Source organism: Pseudophryne corroboree, chromosome 6, assembly GCF_028390025.1.
Source record: "Pseudophryne corroboree isolate aPseCor3 chromosome 6, aPseCor3.hap2, whole genome shotgun sequence".
Taxonomy (NCBI): Eukaryota; Metazoa; Chordata; class Amphibia; order Anura; family Myobatrachidae; genus Pseudophryne; species Pseudophryne corroboree.
In genome coordinates this window covers 612,215,961-612,239,926 of record NC_086449.1, presented here as the reverse complement: position 1 = coordinate 612,239,926, position 23,966 = coordinate 612,215,961, and the positions used below count along the sequence as shown (strand labels likewise).

General features: G+C 43.2%; 1 protein-coding gene across 1 annotated transcript in view; it reads left to right on the top strand.

Annotated features, from left to right (window-relative positions):
- ERGIC1 (endoplasmic reticulum-golgi intermediate compartment 1) overlaps positions 1 to 23,966 on the top strand; it is a 244,021-nt gene that overhangs the window by 57,643 nt on the left and 162,412 nt on the right. The window contains exons 2-3 of the mRNA XM_063928069.1: positions 11,748 to 11,809; positions 23,881 to 23,953. Of these exons, the coding sequence (XP_063784139.1) occupies positions 11,748 to 11,809; positions 23,881 to 23,953 (135 nt within the window). The remainder of the gene's footprint in view (positions 1 to 11,747; positions 11,810 to 23,880; positions 23,954 to 23,966) is intronic.

Here is a 23,966-nt window from a genome sequence, read left to right as displayed (position 1 = left end):
GTTATACTACGACCAGCTATAGCAACTGCCTGGATGTGCAGTGCTGGAGTAGTTTGGTCAGAATCCCTGATTGAAAATATTGATACCCTAGATAGGGACAATGTTTTACTGTCGTTAGAACAAATAAAGGATGCATTTATCTATATGCGTGATGCACAGAGGGATATTTGCACACTGGCATCTCGGGTGAGTGCTATGTCCATTTCAGCCAGAAGAGCCTTATGGACACGACAGTGGACAGGCGATGCGGATTCAAAACGTCACATGGAGGTTTTGCCGTATAAAGGGGAGGAGTTATTTGGAGTTGGTCTATCAGACTTGGTGGCCACGGCTACTGCCGGGAAATCCACTTTTTTACCTCAAGTCACTCCCCAACAGAGAAAGGCACCGACCTTTCAACCGCAGCCTTTTCGCTCCTACAAAAATAAGAGAGCAAAGGGCTTGTCGTACCTGCCACGAGGCAGAGGAAGAGGGAAGAGACACCAACAGGCAGCTCCTTCCCAGGAACAGAAGCCCTCCCCGGCTCCTGCAAAAACCTCAGCATGACGCTGGGGCCTCTCAAGCGGACTCGGGGACAGTGGGGGGCCGTCTCAAAAATTACAGCGCGCAGTGGGCTCACTCGCAGGTAGACCCCTGGATCCTGCAGATAATATCTCAGGGGTACAGGTTGGAATTAGAGACGGATCCTCCTCATCGTTTCCTGAAGTCTGCCTTACCAACCGTCTCTTCCGAAAGGGAGAGGGTGTTGGAAGCCATTCACAAGCTGTACGCTCAGCAGGTGATAGTCAAAGTACCCCTATTACAACAAGGAAAGGGGTATTATTCCACTCTATTTGTGGTACCGAAGCCGGATGGCTCGGTAAGGCCTATTCTAAATCTGAAGTCCTTGAACCTCTACATAAAAAAGTTCAAGTTCAAGATGGAGTCACTCAGAGCAGTGATAGCGAACCTGGAAGAAGGGGACTTTATGGTATCCTTGGACATCAAGGATGCGTATCTACACGTTCCGATTTACCCCGCACACCAGGGGTACCTCAGGTTCATTGTTCAAAACTGTCACTATCAGTTTCAGACGCTGCCGTTCGGATTGTCCACGGCGCCTCGGGTCTTTACCAAGGTAATGGCCGAGATGATGATTCTTCTTCGAAGAAAAGGCGTATTAGTTATCCCATACTTGGACGATCTCCTAATAAGGGCAAGGTCCAGAGAACAGCTGGAGACAGCTTTAGCACTATCTCAAGAGGTGCTAAGACAACACGGGTGGATTCTGAATATTCCAAAATCCCATTTAATCCCGACAACTCGTCTGCTGTTCCTAGGAATGATTCTGGACACGGTTCAGAAAAAGGTTTTCCTTCCAGAGGAAAAAGCCAAGGAGTTATCCGATCTGGTCAGGAACCTCCTAAAACCAGGAAAAGTGTCAGTACATCAATGCACAAGAGTCCTGGGAAAAATGGTGGCTTCTTACGAAGCAATTCCATTCGGCAGATTCCATGCAAGAATATTCCAAAGGGATCTGTTGGACAAATGGTCAGGGTCGCATCTGCAGATGCACCTGCGAATAACCCTGTCACCAAAGACAAGGGTGTCACTTCTGTGGTGGTTGCAGAAGGCTCACCTATTAGAAGGCCGCAGATTCGGCATTCAGGATTGGATCCTGGTGACCACGGACGCCAGCCTGAGAGGCTGGGGAGCAGTCACACAAGGAAGAAACTTCCAGGGAGTATGGACGAGTCTGGAAAAGTCTCTTCACATAAACATTCTGGAACTAAGAGCAATCTACAATGCTCTAAGCCAGGCGGAACTTCTCCTGCAAGGAAAGCCGGTGTTGATTCAGTCGGACAACATCACGGCGGTCGCCCATGTAAACAGGCAGGGCGGCACAAGAAGCAGGAGTGCAATGGCAGAAGCTGCCAAGATTCTTCGCTGGGCGGAGAATCACGTGATAGCACTGTCAGCAGTGTTCATCCCGGGCGTGGACAACTGGGAAGCAGACTTCCTCAGCAGACACGATCTTCATCCGGGAGAGTGGGGTCTACATCCAGAAGTCTTTAACATGTTAATAGACCGTTGGGAAAGACCAATTGTAGACATGATGGCGTCTCGCCTCAACAAGAAACTGGACAAATATTGCGCCAGGTCAAGAGATCCACAGGCAATAGCTGTGGACGCACTGGTAACTCCTTGGGTGTACCAGTCAGTGTATGTGTTTCCTCCTCTGCCGCTCATACCAAAGGTATTGAAGATCATACGGCAAAGAAGAGTAAGAACAATACTAGTGGTTCCGGATTGGCCGAGAAGGACTTGGTATCCGGAACTTCAAGAGATGCTCACGGACGAACCGTGGCCTCTACCTCTGAGAAGGGACCTGCTACAGCAGGGTCCCTGTCTTTTTCAAGACTTACCGCGGCTGCGTTTGACGGCATGGCGGTTGAACGCCAGATCCTAAAAGGGAAAGGCATTCCAGAAGAAGTCATTCCTACCTTGATTAAGGCACGGAAGGAAGTCACCGTGAAACATTATCACCGCATTTGGCGAAAATATGTAGCGTGGTGCGAGGATCGGAGGGTTCCGACGGAGGAATTCCAACTGGGTCGTTTCCTACATTTCCTGCAATCAGGATTATCTATGGGTCTCAAATTGGGATCCATTAAGGTTCAAATTTCGGCCCTGTCAATATTCTTCCAAAAAGAATTGGCCTCTGTCCCTGAGGTCCAGACTTTTGTCAAGGGAGTACTGCATATACAGCCTCCTGTGGTGCCTCCGGTGGCACCGTGGGATCTAAATGTAGTTTTAGATTTCCTCAAATCCCATTGGTTTGAACCATTGAAAAAGGTGGATTTGAAATATCTCACATTGAAAGTGACTATGTTACTAGCCCTGGCCTCTGCCAGGAGAGTATCTGAATTGGCGGCTTTATCTTATAAAAGTCCTTATCTAATCTTCCATTCGGATAGGGCAGAACTGCGGACTCGTCCGCATTTTCTCCCTAAAGTGGTATCAGCATTTCATCTGAACCAACCTATTGTGGTGCCTGCGGCCACTAGCGACTTGGAGGACTCCAAGTTGTTGGACGTTGTCAGAGCCTTAAAAATATACATTGCAAGGACGGCTGGAGTCAGAAAATCTGACTCGCTGTTTATATTGTATGCACCCAACAAGTTGGGCGCACCTGCTTCTAAGCAGTCGATTGCTCGTTGGATTTGTAACACAATTCAACTTGCACATTCTGTGGCAGGCCTGCCACAGCCTAAAACTGTAAAAGCCCACTCCACAAGGAAGGTGGGCTCATCTTGGGCGGCTGCCCGAGGGGTCTCGGCATTACAACTCTGCCGAGCAGCTACGTGGTCGGGGGAGAACACGTTTGTAAAATTTTACAAATTTGATACCCTGGCAAAGGAGGACCTGGAGTTCTCTCATTCGGTGCTGCAGAGTCATCCGCACTCTCCCGCCCGTTTGGGAGCTTTGGTATAATCCCCATGGTCCTTTCAGGAACCCCAGCATCCACTTAGGACGATAGAGAAAATAAGAATTTACTTACCGATAATTCTATTTCTCGGAGTCCGTAGTGGATGCTGGGCGCCCATCCCAAGTGCGGATTATCTGCAATACTTGTACATAGTTATTGTTAACTAATTCGGGTTATTGTTAAGGAGCCATCTTTAAGAGGCCCTTTCTGTTGTCATACTGTTAACTGGGTTTAGATCACAAGTTGTACGGTGTGATTGGTGTGGCTGGTATGAGTCTTACCCGGGATTCAAAATGCCTCCCTTATTGTGTATGCTCGTCCGGGCACAGTACCTAACTGGAGTCTGGAGGAGGGTCATAGGGGGAGGAGCCAGTGCACACCACCTGACCTAGTAAAGCTTTACTTTTTTGTGCCCTGTCTCCTGCGGAGCCGCTATTCCCCATGGTCCTTTCAGGAACCCCAGCATCCACTACGGACTCCGAGAAATAGAATTATCGGTAAGTAAATTCTTATTATATATATATATATATATACACATATAATCAGGTGCGCTCAGTGCAACAGAAATCGGTCTCCTTCACTTTAAGACCTTAAAGTCACTGCTCCTATGAAATATAGGGAGTGAAAGCACTAATGTTCTTTTTCTTTGTTGAACCGCTGCTCCCAACTGTCACAAATAACCCGGAATTCCACGGGGAGAAGACATCTAGAGAAAAAGACAGAGGGGGCGCTTCATAGTGCAATAGGTTTTAATTCATAAAAGCACAGAACTCTTGTTAAAATCACAACGTTATTGCTCGTACCAAAACAACCTCCGCTGTGGGCTTAATACCACATGATTTATAATACACAATTCCCCAGCAATACTGCAAACCTCCGGTAATCATCCAGGACAGGACCTCACACTCGTGCCGCTAGACCGCTTTAGTCAGCCGCCGCACGCCGGGACACCGTCACTCGCCGACACCTGAGAAAGCAGAGGGGGGCTCGATCGCACACGTCAGCAGGCCACGCCCCTACGCGTTTCGTCACAGACTCCGTCAGAGGGCTGACCTGCTGCCCGTGTGCCCGTCCTTTTACAAACGGCTACCGCCAATCAGCTACTTACATCAACTATTCTCATTTGCATATTTATAGTATATCCATGGGGGACGCACTCCACCAATGTGTCAAAAACCATAAATTACTTCATTTGCAAGTAATAAAAGATAACAACATAAATTCAGATAAAACTTTGTTATCATATATATAAAAGACTAGTGCAGTAAACGATCTTTGGTTTTTAGCCTCAGCGTTACAACCCACACCTGGGAGATCTTTGCAATTGATTAGAAACATCTTTCCAAACAGAGTTTCATTTAAAAAAATGGGGAGTGGGGGGAGGGGAACTACTTTAATCACTTCTAGAGTTAGTCCATCATAGATACATTTTACACATAAAGAGAACTCTCCTTAGATATTGCTACATTTTTTCACATTTTCGTACAACTTTTGTTTCAGACAAATTAGTCAGTGAAAGTATATTATTCATAACATTTTTTTCATATATATACAAAAAGGGGATAAACAAAAATAAAACTTGAGAGAAAAAAAAAAAAAAGGAATATACCATATATAATTTTATATTCACATATTTCAATCTTATCAGCTCCTACTTATATATCGGCAGCATGATCAGGAGATGGCAGAGCATTTTTATATATACATCACAAAAAAGAGCCATGGAAAATAGAGACATAGGGAGTGAAAGCACCAGCAACCCCTAAACAGAAGGGATGCCACCAGTATATGTAATTAGTTGCATAGCAGCATAGTTAATAACCAATTAGTCATATCAGAACCATCAATTAATTAATTAATGGTTTTTGACACATTGGTGGAGTGCGTCCCCCATGGATATACTATACATATGCAAATGAGAATAGTTGATGTAAGTAGCTGATTGGCGGTAGCCGTTTGTAAAAGGACGGGCACACGGGCAGCAGGTCAGCCCTCTGACGAAGTCTGTGACGAAACGCGTAGGGGCGTGGCCTGCTGACGTGTGCGATCGAGTCCCCCTCTGCTTCTTCAGGTGTCGGCGAGTGACGGTGTCCTGGCGTGCGGCGGCTGACTAAAGCGGTCTAGCGGCACGAGTGTGAGGTCCTGTCCTGGATGATTACCGGAGGTTTGCAGTATTGCTGGGGAATTGTGTATTCTAAATCATGTGGTATTAAGCCCACAGCGGAGGTTGTTTAGGTACGAGCAATAACGTTGTGATTTTAACAAGAGTTCTGTGCTTTTATGAATTAAAACCTATTGCACTATGAAGCGCCCCCTCTGTCTTTTTCTCTCTCTCTCTCTCTCTCTCTCTCTCTCTCTCTCTCTCTCTATCTATATATATATCTCTATATATATATCTCTATATGTATATATATATAAAATATATATGTCGTACGCAACTGTGTCAGCCTATTCTTCCAGTCTCCTGAGTGCCAGTTGCGCACTGTGTGTGTATGTGTGCGGTGCCTCTGTATTTAGTTTTCAGGGAGGCTGCATGACATCACGTGCAGCCGGACGGATAAAATATGGTGGTGGGCCACCTGTCAATGCAGGCAGGGGTCGTCCTCACAACATGCTGGGCGACCTTGCCCTTTGCTGGCCTGCCCCCAGCATTTGAGTAGATGGACGCAGATCTTAGCCTCCTTATAGACCTTGCTCCAAGCAATTTTCCCCTTTTCAATAAGCTCTAAAGTGATCAGCACACATCTCTCCCCCTGCTCAGCACTCGGCGCGATGTGTGCTGAGCGAGAGGGGGGAGCTCATTTCATCCAGTGGTAAAATGAGCAATCTCACTAGATTTGGCATGCCTGCATGCATGCCAAATCTAGAGCTGGTAATAGCGTGCATCGCTGTCGCTGGCACCCCACACACGGAGAGATTGTGTAGTCAGATTACTTAGAATTTAAGCACGGATCTCTCCGTGTGTATACCCCTGGGCGGAAAATGCGGTCAACAACTGGTACAGTGAACTGGAGGCAGCCAAGGTGGTAATTCAGACCTGATGAAAAATCCCATCTACGATCATTTTCTCTGACATGCAGGGGGACCACCATCACACAGGGTAAGGTACGACAAGGGGATTCTGATGCTCGTGGGCAGATATGATAAATGCTTATATGAAGGGGGCGATTATGTGGAGAAATAGATAAGGGTGCTCTTTTATTTAAAAAAATGCAAAAGCAGAACGGTCTTTATTTTCTGGATTACCCTTGTAGAATATGTGTGCTCCACCCATTTAACTAGATGCTTACAAATGTGAAATATGAATGTAATACTGGGTTGGATAAACCTCGACCGTGGCTTTATCATTATTGCTGCATTAGTTCTTGTATTTATGTTTAAGTTGTTCTAATGGTAAGTTTTATATTTGTTGAATGCCAGATTATAAAGTGCTGTGAGTAGTAGTCAGAATGTTGACCTATATAATGTCAAGTGATAATGTTGACACTTCTGATGTCGACATTGTTAAAATATTGACACTGGAATGTTGGAGGCTCGGAAGTCTGACTCAGAAGTGACTGTCACATGACTCCAGGACCCAGAAGCCACACTGGAGCGTTCAGGAGCCCCTGGGCCACCAGAGACCATATTTCAACAGTCTCACTGTCTATATAGTCTGTGTCAACATTAGTGAACATATCACACCACACACAAGGTTGCTACACGCTTCTTTATTATGTGTGTATTTTAATTAGGTTTTATTGTTGATCAAGGGATAGACTCTCTCATTGGTTCATTGATTATATAGATTTTTTTTTGTTTAATGACTTAGTGCTGTCCAAATGAATGGGTTTTGTTTAGGCTGCACACACATAAGCCTTTGTTTAAGTGCTGAATGAAGGGTATTTTGACTGTTACATCAGCTCATATTACTAAAAAAGAAAAACATTTCAAAAGTTGCCATGGTGCTGTATCAGTTCATCTGTCATACAGAGTTAATAGTTGGTGGTGCTATCATAGAATTGTCATTACCCTTCGTATATAAAACTCCGGGCCCGATACAGACCTGATCGCTGTTGTGCAAATTCGCAAGCTGGGCAATTATCGGTAGACTGCACATGCGTATGGATCATAGTACGCATGCGTGAGGCCAAACTGCGAAGAAATTCAGCGACTTTTTGGGATCGATAGCCTAACGCAAGTTGATTGACAGGAAGTCGGCATTTGGGGGTGGTAACTGGGCGTTTTCTGGCAGTGTCGGGAAAACCGCAGACATGCCCAAGCATTTTTAGGGATGTATGTGACGTCTGCTCCGGCCCCGATCAGCCTGATTCTGTCGCATTGTAAGAGTAGGTCCTGGGCTATGCACAGACTTGAAAAATCATTTGATGGTGAGTGAGTTGCGAATGGATTTGCAGCTGACCGGTGAACGCCAAGATTTCCGCAAGGCGTGCGCAGACTTGCACGGGGCGGGTTTTCACTCTGTCTGGGCGGCGGCTATCTGATCGCAAACCTCTGCAAATTCGCAGAGGAGCGATCAGGTCTGAATCAGGCCCTCGGTTCCACAGAGTCTGTGCACAGAACGTAATACCCAGTTAAAATCCAATTTGAAAGAATCAATACATGTATTGCATTCTATCTAGAGCTACCCAACCACATTATATAGATCCATATGACTGGTATTGCCTGCAACATTGCAACAGGTCACCAGCCTTAGATATTACCAGGGCATATTACAAGCAGAAGTAACAGAGATTGCTTTATTACATTCACGTGCGTCCTTTTTTGCATGGAATTTTCAAATGTTTTACATTTTTACTTTATATTGCACATTACAACTTAAAGAGTTGATGAGAAAACAAAAATAAAACCGTCTCGCAAACCATGACTAGTCCACAGTTAACCATAAAAAGAGACTTTCAGTGGTCAGGCTGGGTGATCGGTTCTTCTTGGCTATAGAATTCTAGAATATTATTTTATTGGAAGGTTGTTGGAAAGTTGCTGTTCTGTAGCATTGCGTCGGCTTAACAGTGCCTCACACTGGCTGAACATATTTAACATGATCAACTCCAAGTACCTATACAGGCTCTGACTTACCTTTAGCTGAATCTTTAATGCATTATAATATACAGACCAAAGGTAATGGACAGCAGAGCTGTTTGTAGACAATTTGGCTCCCAGTGCGAGCATTAAAAAAAAAAAAAAAGTGTCCCCCCCCCAAAAGAGACATTCAACAACAGACCTCTGTCACCATAAGGGGAAAAAAATATTCCACCATATAACGCTCCACACAGTAATGCCCTTGAACCATATTATGCCCTACAGTAAAGCTTATTATTAGTTTTAAATTACCTGCTCATTACCAGGGGTTTCATGTGCTTGGTGTCGTGCTCGTTGCCAGCGGTTTCATGCGCTGGGTGTCGCGCTTGTTGCCAGCGGTTTCATGCGCTGGGTGTCGCGCTTGTTGCCAGCGGTTTCATGCGCTGGGTGTCGCGCTTGTTGCCAGCGGTTTCATGCGCTGGGTGTCGCGCTTGTTGCCAGCGGTTTCATGCGCTGGGTGTCGCGCTTGTTGCCAGCGGTTTCATGCGCTGGGTGTCGCGCTTGTTGCCAGCGGTTTCATGCGCTGGGTGTCGCGCTTGTTGCCAGCGGTTTCATGCGCTGGGTGTCGCGCTTGTTGCCAGGGGTTTCACGCGCTGGGTGTCAAGCTTTTTGCCAGGGGTTTCACGCACTGAGTGTCATGCTCGTTGCCAGGGGTTGCACGTTCTGAGATCTATGCTCGTTTCCAAGGGTAATGCTTGTTGCCAAGGGGGTGTATATACGCTGGCGGGCGCCAGCGGTGACGTCACGCTCCCCCTCCTCTCTCTTCCCTAGTACTCCGCTGGGAGGGTGGAGTTTCATGGAATGACGCGGTTGCATCGTGAAATCATAGCGCAATTGTGTCATTCCACGAAACTCCACCCTTCCCCCAGCGGAGTACTAGGAAAGGGATGAGGGGGATCAGAATGAGCCACAAAGTGCTGCAGCGGGCGCCCTGTGTAATTACACGGCTCGTCCGCCACAAGAAAAGGCACTGATGGGCAGATATAATTAGATATATGTATCCCCTTTTTAAGAATGTTTATTCAGTAATGGATTATCGCAAGAGTTTTAACCTTCTACCCTACTCTTTACAAACAGTAGTTTTAGGGTTCTTTTTAACAAGGTAACACGTTCCAGTTGTACACTTTTCATTTGTGAAACCTTTGGATAAACGTCTTTTCCATTGGCATTTCAAAACCTTTTATTAAAGTCCCTGCATGTCCGTGCCAAATCAGTGAGCCGTCAGCTCTTTTGGCTTTCAGCCTATGCAGTCAGTGCTCTGGGCCATTTAATATAGTTGACGTGGACGGAGTTAGATATTGTGTTGGTTTTGGAAAGAGAAGTGGAAAAAGAAAGAAGCAATGTCTATATTTTGTATTCTGGGGCATAAGGGCTTTTTATGGCGTAATTTTTGCACTGTCCTAACTAGAATAAAAATTGCCTGTGAATGAGCCAATCTGTCCCACCCAGTTCTAGAGCACGGTGAATACAGTATGACTCCAAGAATAGTGCCTGCAACCTGTGATTGTTCATACATGTAATATATAGCTATGACACTTAAGTTATTGCTAGTATTCCACATAAGAATAAGTTTTTTAAAAAGATAACAACATACCTCCCAACATCACCCTCTCCAGGAGGGACACAATGCTCTGGTTCTGGACTTTTCTCTTAATTTATGATTGCCGGCACCTGTGTCGAACAGGTCAATGGATTAGAAAGGTGTTTCAGCACAGGTGATGGCAATCATAAATTAAGAAAAGTCCAGGAGCAGAGCATTGTGTCCCTCCTGGAGAGGGTCATGTTGGGAGGAATGTAACAGTATTGTTATTATAATGCCTAATTTTCACTTAACGTAGAAGAGGACTGTAGTGGGTGTGTATGAAAGTTTTAACTAGTTGAACTGTTCTGATCACTTTCTGTATTGTAACCGATGAAATGATCAATAACTATAAATTGGGAGTATGAGTGAGTGTGTCCTGTTCATAAGCAGTCCTTTATAAGATTATGACTTGTCGACTGGTAAAAGAACTGATTTGAAATTTTTTATTTTCCCTTTTTATATTTCTTCAATACTGTTCTGCTGCACTACTACAATATAAGCTAAATGGGACAATTTATTTTAAGTGGAAAAAAATGGGGATTTCAGTCAGGCATGTAAACGCAAAGCAAGATTAACAGTAGGGTACATGGGACTACAACCCCAGGCCTCCATATAAAAATAGGTTGTTCATCATAATAGCATTATGATGACCAGCCACAAGACTGGCTATATGTTCAGCCATGAATCATAAGTAGGATAACTGTATTTCTGTTTCACTCACAAAATTATGCAATTTTTCTACTTTAAAAAAATTTGGGAGACATTAAGGCTGATAGAGTAGTGTACACGCCCACACGGCACTGGCCATACCTACACGGCACTGGTAACACCCACGTGGCCTTGGTCACAGCTCCTCCTACACCCTTGATCATTATCATTCCCAGGCTCATCTAGTCTGCCCTGTTTTTTTTTACCATGTTACCTCAAACCCTATTTAATCTGTATTTCTTTGTATGGATTTCCTTATGTCTATCCCAAGCATGTTTAAATTGCTCTACTGTATAAGCCTCTACCACCTCTTATAGGAGGCTATTCCACTTGCCCGCTACCGTTTCTGAGAAGTAATTTTTCCTTACATTTCCTCTGAACCTACCCCCTCCCCCAGTCTCAGTGCATATTCTCTATTACTTCTCTTCCTTTTGAAGATTATTTCCCTTATGTACCTTGTTAAAATCCTTGATTATATTTGAAAGTATCTATCATGGTCCCCTTTTCTCTTCTCTGCTCTAAACTATACATATTAAGATCTTTTAGTCTTTCCGGGTAAGTTATGTGATGTAGGCCATGCACTATTTTAGTTTAGCCTCCAGAACTCCATGTGACCCTTAATCAGGGTCAGTGTAAATGGGATACTTAATATATTCAATATTCTGCTGAATTAGCATGGCTGATGTCACCATGGCTTAGCTCTTTCGTGTAACCATTTTAAGAGCCAATGCTACTTTACTACCATTGGTAATTGTTTAAAGTAAACCTTCCAGGGATAAATCACGATTGCTACTAAGCTTGAAATGAGCCGTCTACCCCTTTTCTTACATGTTCTATTTAGTAAAATATTTGTTGCATGTTTGCACTCCATACATAGCGTCATATTGTTTTGTTTTTTTCTCCTACAAGGTTTGACATCTACCGGAAGGTGCCCAAAGACTTAACGCAACCAACCTACACTGGTGCAATCAGTAAGTAAAGTATACTGGATTCTTATCCCAGACTCTCACGTATATGTGTATGTAATCTCACACCATTATTTTTACATGGGCACTTTTAATATTGTACGTTAGACTAGAATTTTATTCGTAAAACAGATTAAGAAAGCCCTGATGATGATGTTACCAGACAGCTTGATTTGCGGGTTTGCTCAAGGGATGTCCCTAAGAACCAAAATCTCCTCCAGCTGTTACACCACCGTGCTCACCAGTGCAGTGAGTGACGGGCGCCCCTGCAATGGGAAAATCCTGTGTGTGTCTAACTTGTTAAAGTGGCTCCTGTCAATAACATAGGTTTAGTGCTGTCATTCAGTACGTTAGAACTTTCATTAGTGAACTCCAGCTAACTGTATTACTGGCATCCATAGAACACACCAGGTTAATATTTCACATTGGCATTGTCAGCAGTGCGGCATAGCATAATAGATCAATGGCTAGGACAGACCAAATATAGCATATGGGGCCTGATTCAGAGTTGTATGATGTTGCACATCCACAGGGAAGCGGCTGTGTAATACCGTACCGCTAATATGCTGATGTCAGGCTGGAGCTTAGGGGGCCCTGTGAGGACGCAGGACCCGTTCTGCACATGTGCAATGTCCCCACCATCTGACTTGTACACTAACCATCGGGTTAACGAACAAGTCTGAGTCAGGCTTACAGTGCTGAATAATAATGAAATAAGCTTTGTGTTGCCAATCAAAATGATATGTGTTCTGATGATGATAAAATGATGTTTAACTTGCTTCCTTCAGGCAGGTGTTACAGGGCCGTCCCTGCCGGGTCCACCAGAAGCCTCAAAAGTTTCTTTCCCCAAGCGGTCCGCCTGCTGAACTCCTGAACATTGACTGACTAGATGTACATGTAACTCACTTGTGTCCCTACGCTATACCTATCTGTATAACTTTACTTACCCCCCCCACCTGCTGATCTGTTACCTGCTTGGCTTTGTATAGCAAACCGAAGACAAGTTCCTAGTATACGCAAGTATACCTGGCCAATAAAGCGGATTCAGACGTCTGATGCACCTTCCTCGCAGGTTTCATTAGAGATGGGGGCTTGGCACAAGGTCACACCACTGTGACGCGGTATGCCTCCATTTAGTGTGCAGGGGTCTAATCACAGCCTTAGTGTGTTCCTGGGTTTGATAATGGGTAAAGGGGCTTCTGTTTGGGAACAATGCACTGGGATGGTACTCCCAACACACACCAAGGTGCAAGCCTACTCCGCTGACTTTAGAAATGCATTCGCAAACAAGAATTTCTTTAGAGATGGAAAAATCTAAATAAGCATACTATGCCAATTTTACATCAACAAGTCCAATCTCACGCCTATTTTAATTAGTTAAGCAATTCAGTTTGAGTGTTAATTTTTGTGGTTAATCGTTTCTATTAAAAATATAGGACACATCCCAAAAGGGGTAATCCAGTTAGTGGCTTGCTCATTGATGCTATTTAAATTGACGCTAACGACTGACAGCTCTTATCAAGTGCCAAATTCAAGTCCTGCAAAATAGAAATGGCTCTACATCCTCCTGCATAGCTTGGAATTGCCCCTACAGTGTGTCCTCTCTACCCCTTTATCTTGTTGCAGTACTCAGTCTGCAAAATGAAATCTAATAGGCACACCAGTATGTTTATGCCATCATGGCTAAGATCTTCCTCACTCATTCTCTCAGCTTATTCAAACTGCTGCTCCTCCTCATGTACCGCTATCGTGTGCATTAAACCTATTTGTTTAAAGGAGATCTAGGCCTCCTTGCGTAATTTGTGTCTCATGTTGATGAAACCAAAGCTGATTGGCTGCAGCATCCTGACTGTGTGTGCTTTATGAATAATAAAAGGGTCTAAACCAAGTCGGAGCTTCGTCTTAAATGGATTACCCTGCCATCCAAAAAAGTACCAGGCTCAAGGACACTGCTGGTTTTAACACGGTTGTACAAATGTTCACCCATTTGTACAGAGAACAATTTTATTTTGTTGCTTTCCAAGCCAAGACAACCATACAATTTCCCTGTTTCTTTTCATTTGTGTTCTTGCTGAAAAATGTAATTAGGCATTTGGAATGTGAACTCTGTTTTTAAGCTGAAATCACAATGTTCAATTTCAAGTCACATGTCGGCTAAGACGTTTCTTCCTGGTATTTATTTCCTCTGACATCAATAGTGATTTGCACAAGACTGATAATGTAACAGTGCTCTTTTGTGCCGCACAAAGTAATCTTTCAAGATCTGCTTATCCCCGGCCATCAGGCGCAGTGATTATATGATTGCAACACTAACTGTTTAACAATATATGTGAAAGGTATCCTAGAATAAATGTTATATAAGTAATATAATTGTAGAAGGTCATCTATGTTTGTTTGATAATATAAGTTGGAGCAATGTAATTATTGTAATTGGATGGGAGTTTATGGAGAAAAAGTGTACAGGAGCACCACAGTGGTGGTAGTAAGTGCTAAGAATAGCACTCAGAATGTAAACTTTAATGAGCAGGGCCCTCTCCCCTCATGTGCTTTTCCCTCTCTTAGGCTATTTCCTACTCCATACTCCTTAAAATAGCACGAATCATCTGTTTCTGCCACCCTGATGATTATTTCAGTCTCCTATCCCCTGATGCAGCAATGTTAATGTACCATGTATTTGTCCTACATTGTCTTCTACTGTAATGGGCCCTACACACTGGCAGATCAGCCGCCGAGCTGCCCGACGGGTGACCCGGAGGGGGGGGTCAGTCACCCAGCTCCATGGAAGTGCAGGCAAATATGTACGAGATCGTCCATATTGGCCTGCATGTACAAGCGACTGGGCACCAGCGATGAACGAGTGCGGGGCCGCGCATCGTTCATCGCTGGTGCCTCCACACTGAAAGATATGAACGGTATCTCGTTCATATCTTTGAGTATTATCGCCCAGTGTGTAGGGCCCATTAGTCATTGTTTTCTTGTTTTGTATTTGTTTGTTTGTTAGGTGCTGTAGAACCCTTGTGATGCCATAATAATAGTACGGTTGAGTATCCCATATCCAAATATTCCAAAATACGGAATATTCCGAAATACGGACTTTTTGGAGTGAGATAGTGAAACCTTTGTTTTCTGATGGCTCAATGTACACAAACTTTGTTTAATACACAAAGTTATTAAAAATATTGTATTAAATGACCTTCAGGCTGTGTGTATAAGGTGTATATGAAACATAAATGAATAGTGTACATGTAGACACACTTTGTTTAATGCACAAAGTTATGAAAAAATATTGGCTAAAATTACCTTCAGGCTGTGTGTATAAGGTGTATATGTAACATAAATACATTCTGTGCTTAGACTTGGGTCCCATCACCATGATATCTCATTATGGTATGCAATTATTCCAAAATACGGAAAAATCCCATATCCAAAATACCTCTGGTCCCAAGCATTTTGGATAAGGGATACTCAACCTGTAATAGTATGTACCTGGCATTAGAGAAATATGGCTCCAGCATTTCCTTCAGCATGTGATATAGTTAGTGCAGAATAATGAGCAATACATTGAAAATACATTAATACCAGAAACATTGCTGAAAGTTTTGTTCCTAGCTGTCTATTCTCCTGCAGTAGTAAGACCTATGATTTTAGTAACAAAAAATCCCTTTTCTCCCAAAATTAGGCCAAAACACAAACGATAGCTTTGGCTGACCACTTGCCAGTTATTTCTAAATTTGAATAGGTAAAAAAAGGGAACACGGGGCTTGAATTCCTTTAACACAATAAAAAAATATATATAAAATAATGTATCCAAAACAACCGTTACAATTTATTAGGCAAACATGAAATATAATAATAATAAGTACATTTCAAGTATCCATGAATTAGGAAAAGCTTAGCAATACCAAAATAGCCATGATCGATAATAACAGTGAAGCAATCGTCTAAGATAAAAAAAAAATGTATTTCATGAAACCTAATTACGTGAATGGACTTTGGAGCCCAAGAAAGGTCCCTTTCATGAAAGATAACCTGTCCTGAATGTGCTTTGCTTAAATGACTGAATGCAGTGTAATCTTCAAATGCCAACATAATTTTATTGTATATATAGTGTGTGTGTGTGTGTGTGTGTGTGTGTGTGTGTGTGTGTGTGTGTGTGTGTGTATAAAGGATCATTTTGAAGTTTTGCCAATAACTTGCACAAATCTTGCCCACAACCTGATTGTTTTGGTTATCAGATCTCAATCTGTCGACCACAATCAACTGATGTCGACCAGTGTGTGTGCATTCTTTGACCACATTGATTTAATCTGAATTTTTTCCATCAGACAATTGAAAAAAATAAAAAAAATAAAGTGTGTAGCATAGATATCAGGACTTTCTTTTAGGCAAATAATCGTCCCAATTGTCGTTCCGATCAAAAGATTGGACAGTGAGTACCTACCTTTAGGCAGCAGCTCTTTATTTCTCTCTAATGTTGGTCTAATTGAGTATACTGTTAGTTTGAGATGCGTCGTATAAAATGTAACTTATAGAGTTTTTTTAAATAAAAAATATCCACAATTCACAGGATATTAATTAGCAGAAAGTTAAATATTAAACAAAATAAGTGTTCAAACATAGAAGAGTTATTAAAAAGAGGTTTGCTGTGACTTAACTTATATTCAGGGCCATCTTACCAGCAGTGTAGGCCCCTGGGCAAAGCAATGCACTGGGGCCCTTACCCATCCTCTAGTGGTAGGCGTGCTATCGGCGATGACTGGGGGTGTCTTGTGTGTGTTTGGGGGTGTTCTCTCTGCTTATTACTCCTTTACTGCAAGGATGGGGGGGGGGGGGATTAATGACATCGGGAGGGAGAACACTAAACTGTAGAAGAGGGGCATTGAGCTGAATCAAGGGGCCCAAGTACATAGCCTCCAGGGTGGTAGGGAGTGTTTCATACACAGTGGAGGGGTGGATAGTAGAGTGGGCTTAATACATACCCTCCAACATTGTAGAACAAAAAATCCGTACACATTAGGAGTAAAGGAGCATGTCCATGGCCACGAGTAAAGGAGCATGTCCCGCGGCGCTGCCAAAGGAGTCTGTAGGAATAGGGAGATGCTGAATCCGGTACAAAGCCACTTTTGGCTGGTACAGACCATAAAAAAGATACTGTACCTGCCAAATAGGTACAGTTGAAGGGTATGTTAAAAATCATAATTTCCAGTGGGAAGGCAGCTTGCTTGACCACGGATGTCTCCGGTTTGTGGAAGTGGATTTCTTAGCTTTCAATTAGATAAAGTAGAGCGTTCCACCTTTTAGGAGGTACTGGGGTCTTGGAGATCGGGTTCAGGAGCCGGAGCCAACACAAATATAAAACTACATCCCAGGCACGTGGAGCAAGGACCTGCTGCTGGAAGGCCGATATCTCTGGTTCTGGGCATAGTAGAGACAACCTACCAATGTCCACCTAAAGGGGAGAGTCCCAGCCCTTTGAATAATGTCAGACAGAACCAGAGGTATCTGGCCAGGAAGAGCAATTAACAGGCTCGGATAGGGACCACTGCTTTGAAGTTCAATATCTCTGGTTCCCCAGGGCCAATCTTCAAAAATCTGGTACCCCTCGGCTATCAGACCTTGTGCAACTGCTCATTAAGCCCAATGGCAAAGACAGCCCTGCCTATATTATTCTTTAATACATTAATGTACCTCTGTATGCTAAATTTGTCATTATTAATAATGGAGAACAAGTAAACCTCAGGATATTATGGGTTAGATTTATCAAATCTTGGAGATGGATAAAAAACAACCAACCAGCTCCTCTGGAGATGAAGAATCGAATCACCATCGCGACAATTGGTTATCTGCGTAAGCCAAAGCTTATTCAGAATGACGACTAGGACTGCTCAGCTGTGGTCAGGAAATCTGCTTAGGAAGACGCTGTCCCTGGCCTCAGCACATCCATAAAACTGGGGCACTGTTATCATGTAGTGCCTGCTCCCGGCTTCTGTCATTTTGGTGTTTGCCTCCCCGGAAGGTGTCACTCGGGGTGGTCTGCATCCCCCCATAGTAATGCCACTTCAGACTTCCTCCCCATGGACATAGAATACTCACTCTAACCACCGCAAGAGTGAGCATGCTGTGGGCTAGCCAGCCACCTATCCAGCAGTACAAAAGTAAAGTAGCACTATCTTAGCTTAAATATTACAATGTAATAAAGAAACACAATAATATATAAAAAAAACTATATACAGTAGGTCCAATTCTTGAGTGTTGCTGCCAAAATAGATATTATTTTTTACGGATATAATCCTAATTCAAAACATCCAGCAGAATGAGTCCCAAGGCACAAACCATCCCTTCTGCAGCCACCTATTAAATTAGCAGCACTGTCTCTCACTAAACTCAGAATAAATAATATAACTGCAGAGATGTGGCGATCATTTAATTTTCCAGAATAATATTCACCAGCGAGTTGCTGGAAAAATCCTCAATTTTCTCAAAAACAGGTCCAACAGAAATCCTTGTATACTAAATGAAGGGTTCCAAGACACTGAATTCCGAATGCTTCGCAGAACTTGAGCACCATTGGCCATACTGGTTGACCCGGGCATACGCAGGTTAGCTGCGGCCCCAGTCATAGTGGTGCCATGTTTTTAATCGCAGCTGACGTCCGATGCACGCCCCAAAAACGGCCATGACATGCCTGCATTTTTCTGACCACTCCGAATAAACTCCATGTGTATGCCCACGAATGCCTGCCACCTGTCAATTAACCTGTGATTGCATCCCAGCAAGATACGATTGCAGAACAATCACAAATTGCGGGTCACCCGATAATCGCCCGACTTGCAGCTGAATAAGACCCTCAGTCCCTTCAGTTATCTGCTTACTATATACAATCTGGAAACTCAGCCTATAATGTTTTTTTTTGTACTGGACTCGTCTATTCAATAAAATCCAAACGGTCCTCATATGGGAGGTATAAATATACCAAAATGTTATGTATGAAAAGACATTTAATAGACCTCACCAGTCAAACAGATTAATAGATAAATAAAAAGGAGTCTTTCAGCTAGCAGACACAGATGTAAAACGTAGCAACTCACATGGACTTGCATGGAACCCGGTTATAAGCCACTCTTTGTAAATTGCACCCTTGTCTAAAATAAACACGGTTCCTTAAGCCACTCTTCTCTTACTCATGTTCCTTATATGTCCTTGTATTAGCATCCTGGTGACACTTAAGCCCCTTTCAGATCTAAATGCGGGGTTGCACCCTGGATTTTGAACACAAGTCCAACCCGAGTGCAGCCCGGCCAGAGCCGGCCCTAGGCATAGGCAAACTAGGCAGTTGCCTAGGGCATAAGCAGCTCCTGTTGATTAAAATGATATGCGGCATGCCTATATTCTGTGTGTAGCATTTCGTATGCATATACAGCCACAGACGCACACAGAATGTAGGCATGCCGCATATCATATTAATCAGCAGAAGCTCCTTGTGCATCCTAGCCACACAGCAATGCAAATAAGATGCATTTTCATCAAAAATAGGCACCCGATGTTATCAGAGCTACCAGTTGACTCACGCCAGGTATCTCCTGCTGCATGGTGTATTGAGGCAAGATGTATGAGGACACATCTGTATCCAGAGGTCACAGTGTTAGCGGCCGTGTGAGTGCTGTGTGTGTGTGAGTTGGTTGTGCAATAGTGTTCAGCATATGTGTAAGGGTCATTATGCGTTTCATGTGTATAAATGCATTAATAATGTGCAGCAAATGTGTAAAGGGCACTATGTGTGTCAATATGTGTATAAGGGCACTAATAATGTGTGACGTGTAAGGGGCACTATGTGTGTCATTATGTGTATAAGGGCACTAATAATGTGCGGCATATGTGTAAGGGACATTATGTGTGTCATTATCTGTATAAGGGCATTAATAATGTGCAGCATATGTGTAAGTGACATGTGTATAAGGGCATTAATAAGGGTTGGCATAATGTGTAAGGCGCATTATGTTTCTAAGGACATTAATAATGTGTGTCATATGTGTAAGGGGCATTACTGTGGTATTATGTGCATAAATGCATTACTAATGTGTGGCATTATGTGTATAATGTGCTCTACTGTGTGGCATAATGTATAGAAAGGGCACTGCTGTGTGGTCTAATGTGAATAAAGAGCAATATGGTGTGGCGTAATGTGAATAAGGAGCAATATGGTGTGTGAATAAGGAGCAATTCAGTATGATGTTATGTGAATGAGGGGCACTACCGAGAGGAGTAACGTATATAAGGTAAAGTGGTACTACTGTGTGATGTAATGTGAATAAGGGACACTATCGCATGATAAATTGCGAACAAAGTTGCAGTACTGTGTGGCATAATTTGAATTGGGGGTACTATTGTGTGGCCATGCCCCTTCCCAGCAAGAACACATACCTTTTTGGCATGTGCGCCGAATGTGCACACTGTTCTTATTTAAATTACAGGGGGTAGGAAAACCAAAATAAGGACTGCTATGGGTGAGGGGTGATGGTGTGGGAAAGGGGTGCAGGCTCAGAGGCGGAACTAGCTTTGGTTCTAGGGGGCACCAGCCAAAATCTTGCCTAGGGCATCATATTGGGTAGGACCGGCTCTGAGCCCGGCCCAGACCCCTTTCACACTTGACGGCTCACACTGCACACGAGTGTAGTGCCGGCGCTATTTCAACCCTTGCACCTTTCAGGCCACACCTGAACACGGGTTATGCGTTCTCATGTGCCCATAACCCGGGTTCATAGGTGGCGGTCTGAAAGGAGTATAACTTAAGTCACTGAGACCAGACTGACTTTGCGTGTGGTCTTTTGGCAATGTGGTAACAAACTAGGTAGTTTCTGACATCTTATAATCGTGATTGATGTAAAATTATTAAGAGAACCTCTAACAGCCGCATGTGACCGGTCAACTGCTTTTAAAAAGGCCACATTTAGTGGTTTCCAAAGCAGATTGTTAGCACTGTGATAGACCAGACTGATCCGTGTAAGAGAGAGTGTAACTGGTAGGCGGAAGAAGCACATTGATGTAAAGCTGTTGTGACCAGTTAGTACTTGTCGCTTCTGTTGTTGTACTTGTCAGTCTGCTGACCAGCTGCTCCTGAGAGTCTGCGGAATCCTCTGCTTAAGACGTTTACAGAGCACTGATCCATGGGAGAGATTTAATACTAACAAGCTTCACATGACTAGTTCCTGTTGAACAGATGGAACACACTGTACAAATTACTTTAGTGTTCCTGACTGTACCAAATGATGTAACCTGAATGTGCCACAAAGTAGCATAAACATAATGTTTTAATGTTTTGATTTCTTAGATTGTGATATTGTTGGCCATTTTTTAAAACCGTTGATGAATTATTACAAAAACACGCTATCCTTTAGAATATATTGGGATAGTCTACTCCCTGCTGTGACCATTATACAATAAATAGCACCTATCCTTGTGTATCAATGCCTTATCAGGGTGTGTCAGGACCCTATCGATTTTAAGCTTGCGAGCAGGGTCTTCCTACCTCTAGGTCTGTTTATTACCCAGTTTTGTTTTATCTCTGTTTCCAATTGTAAAGCGCAACGGAATTAGCTGCGCTATATAACAAATTGTTAAGAAATAAATAGTCATTATTATTATTATTATTATTATTATTATTATCATCTTTATCAGCTTTCTTCTATGTAAATTAGCAGTGCGGTGACCCACCAGAAGCACTTATGGGCAGATGTATTAAGCCTGGAGAAGTGATAAAGCAGCGATAAGTGCAAAGTGATAACACACCAGCCAATCAACTCCCAATATGTAAATTGACAGGAGCTGATTGGCTGGTGCACTTATCATTCCTTTATCACTGCTTTATCACTTCTCCAGGCTTAATACATCTGCCCCTCAGTCACTGAGCATTGTCATCACTCTGTTCTGTGAATTCCTCACTGCTATGGCAGTGAACAGGCATCTCCCAGATCCCAGAGTTGCTAGATATCTCAGGAATACGTGAAAAAACAAACGCACACAGCCTGGACCATTGCGGAGTCCAGGAAAACGGACACAGACCTGGCGCAACTACTGGCAATGAGGGACTCGTATATGACTGTGTGGAGCTATCTTTGTACTGGCACTGACATCCATGTTACTGATTTGAATAGATGTACTTTGCCAATATTCTGGTTTAAGTGGGAGATGGATCAAGCAGTGACAAGAGTGTAGAAGTGGTGAAGTGATCATGGCTATCATTTTATAGAATGCACTTTGATAAATGTTACTTCGAAGCTGGTTGGTTGCTATGGGCACCTTGCCCACTTGCTCACATCTTGACTCCTATCACTGCTTGTTACAGTATGTCTGCCCCAAAGTCTGGTGTCTCACTACTAGAACCATCGGAGTAGATCACTAAGCAGAACTTTTAGCCTAAAATGAATGATATTATTGCTATACTGGGACTGTCTTTATTATATGTGCCATTTTTTTGAAAGGTAGTGTAGCTGTTTTACATTGTGTATGGTGTGCCTAGAAATGTGCTCCTCTATAAAAGATGTAAAATGCAGAACAGGGGCCGGACGTAAGGCAGTGCGAGACGGCCAGCGCTCGGATTCAGGCCAAACTCGTACGTTTTTGTTTTTTTAAGCAGCAAACCTTTACAAGGCAAAACCAGGTTGGTTTTGTCTTATAAATGATTGCCGCTTTAAAAAACAAAACAAAAAAAAACACAAAAAAATAAACTAAACACGTACGAGTTTGTCCAGAATCTCGGAGCTCCAAGACTCTGTGTTGACTAATGCTAAATCCATTGGCTGCCTCATAGCTCTGTGGTTATGGAGTCCTTTTCAACCAGAGCCCATTCTCCTGTGTTTGTGTGGATTGCCTCTCACATTCTAGTGTATGTGTATTTGTTTGGTAAGAAAGGAAGATTGTTCTACTGGTGCATGGCCTGATGTACATGTATTTTCTCATCAAAATATTCGTAATGTGTAGACACAATATAATGTACTGTTGATAAATAAAATAAGCCTTTTTGCAGAGTGGAAATGGCTGTGCGCTCTTTCGCGCAGCAAGATGCGCTCTTAAAATTTTGCCTTCTCCACCTTTTTTATCTTTAGTGATAGTGGGTGGCACTACACTAACTAGCTTTATGCAAAACTAGGCATGCCGGCAAGAGATGAGCTAGTTACTTTGCTGTCTCCTCCTGTGAAAGCGGTTGCCCTGCATAACCGCATACTTATGGTGGAGCCGTGATGGCGCAGATTATGCTGGCGCACCGGCCCGGACGTTCCACATGTATTTCCCACATGGCGCACCGGCCGGGACGTTGCACGTGTATTTCTCATCAAAATGCACTTAGCTCTGTACATTTCATAGGTTAAGCCTGAAGTATGTAGTGTCACATAAATAGTTTACAAAGTGTAAAGAACGCTATTGCCGCTTTTTAATAATCTCCTATTTAGAGGCTAACACACTGACCTTTTGGTCTAGGTGAAGCCTATTGTCATTCACCGGGACCAAGGACTTTGTCAGCTGTGACCTGTGTAAATGACTAATCCGCTTTACTGGGATTTGAGCTGTGCGGAAGTCTTACTACGTCACCATGTTAATGAACTTACTCTATTAACCCCCTTTCTCCATGCCACAACAGCATGTTGTATACTTCACCTTGCCTTTAACGGACCTCTGGGAAACATGTTAGCGTAGAGATTGATCATCCCTATGTTTGTAACATTTTGTCTTCCGTTTAAAATATGCTGTGTTGAAATGATTTTACAGGTGTCCTTTTAGGTGTAGAGATGAACGTTCTCGTTGGACACTAAATTCCCTTTATATAAACACACTTCGGTTGCCTAGTATAGCTTGGATAAGTTTGCATAGAGCAAATACTGTTTTCTTTTACAGATGGAGGGATAGGTCCAGGTGTGTGAGTCAGTCACAGCTGCTATCTGAGCAATATTTGGTTTGTATGTGCAATACATGTTGTGCCTGTAGCTTGTGAGAGTAGACTGCTGTTCATGTAAATGTAACTGTGCAGTCCAGTCCTTTCATTTCTTCCAGTAACACTCTCTCTTGCTGTTCTTTTCTTACAGTTTCCGTCTGCTGTTGTCTCTTCATCACCTTTCTCTTCTTGTCAGAGCTGACGGGATTTATTGCCAATGAAATGTAAGTATTTGCT